Source organism: Glycine max, chromosome 20 (genome assembly GCF_000004515.6).
Source record: "Glycine max cultivar Williams 82 chromosome 20, Glycine_max_v4.0, whole genome shotgun sequence".
NCBI lineage: Eukaryota > Viridiplantae > Streptophyta > Magnoliopsida > Fabales > Fabaceae > Glycine > Glycine max.
Window position 1 is genome coordinate 6,318,531 of NC_038256.2, and position 10,032 is coordinate 6,328,562.

The following is a 10,032-nucleotide window of genomic DNA, read 5'->3' on the forward strand; positions in this document are numbered from 1 at the left end:
AATATCTGGAGAACATTCAATAAAGAAGTCGTACCTTTGAATACTCTTTGATTCGGATGTAGAACACAAGTCTGAATTGAGGAAGAAAGCTATAGTGCAAATCCTTGGGTGGGAATCCCTGAAGGCCTAAATAAGCACTGTAATTTCAATAATTATTTTGTCAACCATAAATATGTCAGATAGCCAACCAATTAGGCATGCATGAAAACTCAATGAGCCAAAAAAAAAAACAAAAGAGTACAACATATACCATAGTGTGTCTATTTGAAGATTAAATAAAGGGGCTGGTGTTCATGTAGCAAACTTCTCCTACAAAATCCAAGTAATAAAATTAGAATATATACATCAAACTAAAACAGCTAGGTGAAGCAACAGTACAAAGTAAATTCTTTCACTACTAAAAAAACAGCTTTCTACATCGCCCAATTAACATCGGTTATAGCTAAAACCGATGTTAACGAAAGTGTGGTGGCATTTTTGTAAATAAGTAGACTTAGTTAACATCGGTTTTTCCAAAACCGATGTTAGTATGCCATTGTTAACATCGGTTTTGTAAAAACTGATGTTATCAAGTCGATGTTAACATCGGTTTTATTATAACTGATGTTATGTAGCTGATGTTAACATCGGTTATTTTTAAAAAACCGATGTTGTTATCATTATAAATTAAACTTCTGAAATTGCACAACCCGCGCTTGAACCCTATCGTTCTTCTTCTTTCTCCTTGCGCTTGAACCCTATCGTTCTTCTTCTTTCTCCTTGTGTCAAAGTCGCTTGCGCTTCCGTGACTGCAACCACATTGTGGAGATCGTGTTTGTGGAGATCGTCTTTGGCACTTATCCATTGAGGTACGCCTTTCGTTTTAACATTAGGCGTTCGTCGTTTTAACATTAGGCGTTCGTCGTTTTAACCCAGGGCTTTATTGTTGTTTCTCCTTCTGCTTTAGTTCGTGTTTGTCACAAACTGGGCTGTGCCTCCGTGACTGCAACCACATTGTCAAGTTCGCGTTTGTGGAGTTCGTGTCTGCGCTTCCATCGAAGGTATGTCTCTGTTGTATGTTAAAGATGAAAATCCATTATTCAATGGTGTGTCTTTGTTGTGATGTTTCAAAACCCTAGTTAGGCACAAAGGGTTAATCGTAACTGAATGTGTAGTGATTTAGGACCATATGTAACTGCCTTAAGCAGTTATTGCAGAATAAATTATGGAGTAACAGCAGGGGGGTTAGGCAATTTTTAGTGGGTTTTCAAGAAGGGAGACATGAGGCTGTCAAATTTACATAGAGGGTTTCAGTGACAAAGCTTTTTTTTTTTTTGCACAGCAAAAATCAATATATTATATATAAAGATCAGTACTAGGTGTACTGAAAATAAGATAGGAATACAAGGAAAAAAGAGCCTAAACCCCACTAGGGAGAAACAGTAGATAGGACAACATACAAAGCAAACCCAACCCCTTTAAGAAAAAGCCTCCTTCAGATTAGTTGACCAGAAATTAAAATGCGATTGGAAACCCTTCTCCACACACTTGAGCCAGGACCAGGTGTGGAATAGAGCCTCATCCATGACCTTTTCTGGATTAAAAGGCTGATTTTTGAAAATCATGCCATTTCTGTAATGCCAAATGGACACTGACAAAGCTATCCAAAGAAATTCCCATCTCTTGACTGTGTAGCTTGGCCTATTCCACTGAGAGAATTGCAGAAAATGATTCTTTGGGTCAGTGGGGAAGGGACCCACTCTATTAACCCATCTCATAGGCTCCCACCAGAGACTCCTAGTCTTGGAGCAGTTGAAAAAAAGATGATTGACAGATTCTTCTTCAAGGTCACATAAGGGGCAACTATATGTATGCAATGACACTTGCCTCCTTCTAAGATTATCCCTAGTAGGGAGCCTGTTCTTGAATAATCTCCATGAAAAAGCACTAGCTCTTGGGGGAATTTTCAGACTCCACATGATGTTAAGAACCCTGTCCTCAATAGCACTAGCAAGACCTTCCTGCAGCACTTTGTAAGCAGACTTTGTGGAATATAGGCCATTAGGATCAGACTTCTAACAAAGGAAATCCCTGCTGGAGTGATTGATGTTGCCTGACTCAATGTCAGCTATAAAATCAGCTACCATGTCAATTTCATGGTAAAAAAAGTTACTTCTCCATGTTAGCTTCCATTCCCATCTCTCTTCCACAAAATTCCCCATAGAATTAATTGAGGAGGTCTGCTGATTGCTTATTAAAAATAGAGTGGGATATTTTGTTTGAAGATTATAATTATCCCCCAGCCATTTGTCCTTCCAGAAACTGATTTTGGAGCCACATCCCACCCTCCACTTGAGGTTATCATCAAAATAGTTTGTGTGCTGCTGCTGGAAGATAGCCTTTAAGTGTTGCCACCATTGAGAATGGAATTTACTCTTTCCACCAGTGATCAGCTCATTCCACCCACCATATTTGGAGATTAAAATTCTAGCCCAGGGCTGGTTCTGGTTATTGGCCAACTCCCACCCCTATTTGCCAAGTAAAGCCTCATTAAAGATGGATAAGTCTTTGATCCCTAGGCCCCCTTTGTTCTTGGGGAGACAAACTGTACCCCACTTCACCCAGTAAATCTTGCTAGCCTCTTGCTGACCTCCCCAAAGGAATTTTCTCTGAATGGAGACAATCTTGTGCACCACTTTTTTGGGAATCTTGAAAAAAGATAGAAGATAGATAGGTAAGGCAGTTAAAACTGAGTTAATGAGAGTAATTCTGCCCCCCATAGATAGGCTTCGTTGCTTCCATTTTGCAAGTTTGTCTTCAAACTTCCTAATAATAGGCTGCCACACACTCCAGCTCTTCGAGGACACCCCTATTGGAATTCCGAGATAAGAAAAAGGAAAATCCATGTGACTGCAGTTAAGGAATTGAGCTGCAGCCCTGCACCAACTTCCAGATTTGCCCAGACAGCCAAGATGGCTTTTAGAGAAATTTATCTTGAGGCCAGAAGCCTTTTCAAAGCACCTCAGAATGCATTTCAAAGTTCTAACATTGTGTTGAGTGACATCTCCAAAAAATAGGGTGTCATCAGCATATTGGAGGATGTTCACCTCTTTTAAATTTCTAACTTGGTAGCTGCTGAAAAGATTCTTGGACACAACTGATCTCATCAAACCTGTGAGGCCTTCCACTACAATATTGAAGAGAAGGGGTGCAAGGGGATCACCTTGCCTTATACCTCTCTTAGGAGCAAATTCCTAAGAAGGACTTCCATTAATTAGAATGGATATGGTTGCAGTAGACAGACAACCATTAATCCATTTCCTCCACCTATCACAAAAGCCCATCCTCATAAGCATGTAGTCGAGAAAACCCCAAGAAACCGAATCATACGCCTTTTCAAAGTCCGCTTTGAAAACCATGCAAGGTTTATTTCTAGCCTTAGCCTCAACTATAACCTCATTAGCAATCAAGACACCCTGCAGAATGTGTCTTCCTTTCATGAAAGTTGTCTGTCTTTCATCTATAAGATGAGGTAGAACAAGGGCCAGCCTCTTGGCCAGAACTTTAGCCACAATTTTATAGACACACCCTATGAGGGAGATGGGTCTATAATCATTAAAAGATTGAGGGTCGTTAAGCTTTGGGATGAGGGCTATGAATGAAGCATTAGTTCCTTTGGGGAAGGAACCATTGATGTAGAATTCATCCATAAACCTGATGAAGTCTGGTTTCAAAATCTCCCAAAAATGCTTAATGAAGTTGAAATTTAACCCATTCGGACCAGGGCTTTTGTCCCCCCCACAGTCCCAAACTGCAGATTTAATCTCCACTTCAGAAAATCTAGTCACAAGGCTTTCTTTATCTCTTGAATCAAGAGTAGAGAACTGGACACCATCCAGGGTTGGTCTACTAGGAACTTCCTCTGAGAATCTGTCCTTGAAATAAAGAAAAGCTGCATTTTTAACAGTGCAGGGTTCATGAACCCACACACCATCTATGGAGATACCTTGAATGGCGTTTTTTCTTCTTCTATGGTTGATCAATCTATGAAAATAGGAAGAGTTGTTGTCCTCTTCTTTTAACCATTTTACTCTAGCCTTTTGTCTCAGCATAGATTCATAAGCATAAGCTGCATCCCACAATTGACCTTGAAGGGATTTCTTAAGGATGACTTCCTCTTGAGATGGAACTCTATCAATTAGGCCAGTCTCCAAATCATTCAGCTCCTTTTTAATATTCTGGACTTTTCTAGCATTAGCTTCCCCATTTGACATACTCCAACTCTTAATACTTTGTTTAAGGAGTTTTATTTTGTGATTCAGGACAAATCCTCCCCAACCAGGAGGGTGATAATTGCCCCATTTTTGCTCCACTAGGTGCTGGAACCCCTTATCCTTCAACCACCAATCCATAACCTTAAAAGGTTTTGGCCCCCAATCAATGATCTTTGACTTCAAGAGGATAGGGCAGTGATCAGAATAATCCCTATCAAGCACAAACTGAGTCGAATCTGGCCATTGCAGTAACCAGTCATCAGATAAGAGGAATCTGTCCAATCTGCTCATAGCACTGCCATTGGGTCTGAACCAAGTGAATTTCCTTCCAATGGACCTAACCTCCTCTAAAGCCATCTCTGAAATCCAAGAATTGAATTCAGAGATGCTGGGGTCAAGACCCATAAGCTGAGCTGCACTCACTCTCTCATCTTGGTGCCTTATAGAGTTGAAGTCACCTACTACACACTAAAGAGCTTCTTGAGAGGATGTCTTCAGCTGCAGAATATCATCCCATTGCTGTCTCTTTCTATGGATGTCACATGGAGCATACACATTGATTATGGAAACCCTCTTATTATCTTTAGTCCATATTCCTTCCAAAAGAATAAATCCTGCCCCCACTACCTTTCTATCAACTGAAAAAGCATCATTATTCCAGATGCAAAGGAGGCCACCAGCAGCATTAATTGAAGGGGCACATTCTGAGGCAACATTACAGTCAGCCCATAAATACTGACATATCCTCCTATCAATGGCTTCCATTTTTGTTTCTTGGATACATAGAACATCAAGATTGTTGGTCAAGGTCATTTTTCTGATGGCTGACCACTTGACACCACTACCCAACCCTCTAGAGTTAAAGGATAAAATATTCATGAGTCAATATTGTCCTTTCCCAACACAGCTGTTAAATCTGCTGTGTATTCACTAGCAACCTTATCAGTCTCAGGGACAAAGCTTTGATTTACACAGAGGGTTTCAGGGACAAAGCTTTGATTTACATATTGAATTTCATCCAAATTTTTGACAAGTCATTGTTACTTCCATGAATATTGATATTGTATCATGCTTAATTATATGCATTTGCTTATTCTGATCATTGTGTGTTGTGTGATTATTTCTTCCATGCAGGTACATGATTCCTATTTGTTGTGAGAGTGAAATGATGGGCAGCAACACCAACTGAGGTGAGTTTATATTTCTTTTTTTTTTGTCTTTATCTTTGTTAGTTTGTTATATAGTTTTTATTTTATATGTTTGAGTTTTAAATGTGTAAAAAATAGAAATAGAAAGGTCTGGTGATTGCTTAGGAATTCCTTGCTGTTTCATGGCATTCCTTTTGAACCTCAAAAGGTGCTTATGATGGCCTTTGGTTAAATTTCTGATTATATGTATTGGGGTCCTCGTGCTGGGTTATTGTTGGGTTTGTTTTGCTTTTTGGAAGGTGGCACTTTTGTGTCTTGTATCTTTTATTTTCAGTACCTGTGGTACTGTTCTGTTTAATATTTTTTTTTGAACTGCAAAGATAATTTATATTGATAATTAAAAGTACCAGTGGTACTACAGATTACAAAGAGACATTTTTTTTTGCACAACAAAAATCAATATATTATATATGAAATTCAGTACTAGGTGTACTGAAGATACAAAGTTAAAAAGAAAGACAATTACAGTCTGCATCCCATTAGGAGAGACCGAATATAGCCCACAAAAATACAAACCCATCCCCTCTAAGAAAGAACATCCTTTAGATTGGTTGACCTGAAATTAAAGTGCATTTGGAAGTCCTTCTCCACACATTTTATGCAGGACCAGGTGTGGAACAAGGCATCATCCATGACCTTTTCAGGAGTGAACGGCTGGTTCTTGAATATCTTGGCATTTCTATGGTACCAAATGGAGAAGGACAGGGCTAGCCACAGAAATTCCCATCTTTTGTTGGTACTATCTTTGCTATTCCACTGGGTGAATTGTAAAAAATGATTCTTTGGATCTATGGAAAAGGAACCCACTCTATTAACCCATCTCATTGTCTCCCACCAAAGACTCCTAGTCTTTTCACAGTTGAACATAAGATGATAAATCGATTCTTCTTCATGGTCACATAAAGGACAGCTATAAGAAGGCAGTGTGACCTCTGTCTTTCTAAGATTGTCCCTAGTAGGAAGTCTATTCTTGAAAAGTCTCCAAGAAAAAGCACTCACTTTTGGGGGAATTTTCAATTTCCACATAATGTTAAGAACATTGTCTTCACTATCACTATGGTGAGCCTCCTGCAGCACTTTGTAGGCAGAATTTGTTGAAAAAACTTCTTTAGTGTCTGGCTTCCACCAAAGGAAATCTCTCCTGGATTGGTGAATGTGAACAGAATCGATCTCAACTAGGAAATCAGCTGCCAATTGAATTTCATGATAAAAAAATTCCTTCTCCATGATAACTTCCATTCCCACCTACCCTCCACAAAATCTCCCATAGAATTGATTGATGAATTCTGCTGTTTACTTATTAAATATAACTGGGGATATTTTCCTTGGAGAGTACATTTGTCCTCCATCCATTTATGCTTCCAGAAATTGATGTTGGACCCCCTTCCCACTCTCCATTTTAAATTATCAGTTAAGCATTCATTGTGATGCTGCTGGAAGATACTCTTCAAATCCTGCCACCATTGGGAAGTGAAATTCCTCCTTCCACCACAAATCAACTCCTTCCACCCACCATACTTAGAGATTAAAATTCTAGACCAAGGCTGGTCTTGATTGTTAGCCAGCTGCCACCCCCATTTGCCAAGTAAAGCCGCATTAAATTTTTTTTTGAAAAGCAAAAGATAATTTATATATTAATCATAATAGGACACAGCAGCACCAGAAGTACTACTGGTGATTTACATAGATGCAGTGCATCTAAAACCGCCCACCATTACAGGATTAGAACAACAAAACCCCCCATAAATACAAGAGAACCTAATTTAGCCAAAGAAGTCTCCAAGATTAGACGACCAATAGTTAAAGGAAGTGCAGAAATTTTTGTCCCTAGACTTCAACCATGACCACAAAAGGAATAAAGCATCCTCCATGACTTTTGGTGTTTCAAATCTTTTGCCTTGGAATATGAGGAGATTCCTATTCTTCCATATTGAGCTTGTTAAAGCAATCCACCATCTGTGCCATCTGTTTTGATTCTAAAAAGACAGTAAAAAAATTGGTAGAGCAGTTAACACTGAATTTATCAATGACCTTCGCTGCCATTGATAGAGCTCTCTGCTTCCACTTAGACAGGTTTGATTCAAATTTTTTAATCAAAGGTTCCCACGCCAAGCAGCTAGAAGACTTAGCCCCTAGAGGAATCCCCAAGAACTGAAAGGGAATCTCCATCTGCTTGCACTTGAGAAAGTGAGCTGCATCAAGAACCCAATTGGTATCAGCACCAAAAATCCCCACACTGCTCTTGGAAAAATTAATCTTCAACCCAGATACCATTTCAAAGCCTCTAAGCATTGCCTTCATGACAAACACATTATCCCATGAAGCTTCTCCCACAAAGACAGTATCATCTGCATATTGCAGAATGTTTACCGACACCTTCTTCTTTCCTACTAAATAACTGTTGTACAGACCTTTGGATAGAGCTTTCCTCACCATGCCAGTCAAGCCTTCAGCCACAATATTGAAAAGGAAAGGGGCTAAGGGGTCCCCTTGCCTCAAACCTCTAGTGGGGGCAAACTCATTTGAGGGGCTGCCATTTATGAGAATGGATATAGAAGCTGATTGATTGCAAGCATTGATCCATTTCCTCCATATAGGACAGAACCCCATTCTGACCATCATATAATCCAGAAAGTTCCATGAAACAGAGTCATAAGCCTTTGCAAAGTCCACCTTAAACACCAAAGCTGGTTTCTTACTTCTTTTAGCTTCCTCTATTGCTTCATTGAGAATCAAAGTTCCATGAAGGATGTGTCTGTCCTTTATGAAAGCTGTTTGTCTCTCATCAATGAGTCCAGGCAATAATTTTCTTAACCTATTGGCCAGTAATTTAGCAATGATCTTATACATACAGCCAATGAGGGAGATGGGCCTATAGTCATCAAAAGACTGTGGGTGATTGATTTTAGGAATTAAAGCCAAGAAGGATGCATTACTACCCTTAGGAAATTTTCCATTGACATGAAACTCATCTACAAACCTCCTGAAATCTGGTTTGAAAATCTCCCAAAACTCTTTGATGAAGTTAAAATTGAAGCCATCCGGCCTAGGACATTTATCTCCACTGCAACTCCACACAGCCTCCCTAAGATCAAGATATGAAAATGGGGCAATCAACTCCTCCCTCAAGAATCTGGCAGAAAAGAAGCTTACAGCTTGATCCTTAATCAATTTTGGGTTTTGAACCCATGTGCCTTCAATGAAGATACCTTGAATTTCATTGTAGTGTCTTCTGAAGTTGATAGATTTATGGAAAAAGGCCGTGTTATTATCACCTTCCTTGAGCCATCTGATCCTTGATTTTTGTCTCAAGATTGATTCATGAGCAAAAGAAATCTCCCACAATTCCTACTGAATGGACTTCATGGTCTGCACTTTATCATCCCCCAAGGGTCTGTCCTGGGCTGAAATATCAATTTGATGCAACTGCTGCTTCAAAAGATAAGTCTTTAATCTTCCCCCAAGGGTCTGTCCTGCGCATTAAATAAAGATAAGTCTTTAATCCCTAGACCCCCTTTGTTCTTAGGAAGACAAACTTTGTCCCACTTCACCCAGGGAATCTTGCTGGCCTCTTGGTGACTTCCCCACAGAAAATTTCTCTGGATGGAGACAATTTTTTGCACCACTTTTTTGGGGATCCTAAAGAAGGATAGAAGGTAGATAGGTAAGGCTGAGAGGACAAAATTAATAAGAGTGATTCTGCCCCCCATTGATAGAGTTCTTTGCTTCCATTTTGCAAGTTTGACTTCAAACTTCCTTACAATAGGCTGCCACACGATCCAGCTCTTAGAGGATACCCCAACTGGAATTCCAAGATAAGTAAAAGGAAATTCCAAAGTACTTCAATTAAGGAATTGGGCAGCTTCCCTGCACCAACTTGCTGATTTACCCAAACAACCAAAGTGGCTTTTAGAGTAATTTATCTTGAATCCACACACCATCCATGAAAATACCTGGAATAGCATTTTTTTCTTCTTCTATGATTGATCAATCTGTGAAAATAATTAGAGTTGTTGTCCCCTTCTTTTAGCCACTTAATTCTAGCCTTTTGTCTCAACATAGATTCATATGCATAAGCTGCCTCCCACAATTGAACTTGAAGAGATTTCTTAAGAGTGACTTCCACTTGGGATAGAGGTCTGTCATTTAGATTCATATGATATGTATTCTTAAAAAATTGTCAATGAGTTGTTTGATAGAATGACTGAAAAAGGTTTTAAATACACTCTCAGTATAATGTCTTTTGAGAGTCAATTTATCACCATGAAGTGAGAGTCATATTATTGATAAAAGGCTTTAAATACACTGTGGCTAATTTCTGTATGGTTTTTTTTAGGGCTATCATTTACTACTGCTAATTGGCGTTGCTGCGGAAGTGCTTTGATTATATCTTTGAAGCCTCAAAGTCAGGTATTTATATCTTTGATTCAAAAACTAATTTGAAATTGTTGTTGTATGCATTACTGGTATATTTGTAACTTATGCTATGCCTGTCTACATGACCTTTGTTTCATTGGACTGATATCTTTGAAGTATTTACTGTGATTTAAACTCTCATAACTTGTTCATTG

General features: G+C 39.1%; 1 protein-coding gene across 1 annotated transcript; it reads right to left on the bottom strand.

Moving 5' to 3' along the window:
* Positions 1 to 1,457: 1,457 nt before the first annotated feature.
* Positions 1,458 to 3,146, bottom strand: LOC102663448 (uncharacterized). Its single transcript, XM_006606623.1, has 3 exons — positions 2,586 to 3,146; positions 2,325 to 2,507; positions 1,458 to 2,000 (listed from the first exon to the last, which is right to left on the bottom strand). Exons 1-3 carry the CDS (start codon positions 3,144 to 3,146, stop codon positions 1,458 to 1,460), a joined length of 1,287 nt encoding a protein of 428 aa, XP_006606686.1.
* Between the last annotated feature and the right edge of the window lie 6,886 nt (positions 3,147 to 10,032).

Bases quoted from the DNA above. Each gene is read 5' to 3' on its own strand.
- LOC102663448 (XM_006606623.1), bottom strand. From the start codon at position 3,146: ATGAGATCAGTTGTGTCCAAGAATCTTTTCAGCAGCTACCAAGTTAGA. The intron at 2,508-2,585 runs GTTTGTCTCCCC...CTTGGCAAATAG, and splicing joins ACTGGGTGAAGTGGGGTACA to GGGTGGGAGTTGGCCAATAA. The intron at 2,001-2,324 runs GTGGGATGTGGC...AAAGTGCTGCAG, and splicing joins ATGATAACCTCAAGTGGAGG to GAAGGTCTTGCTAGTGCTAT.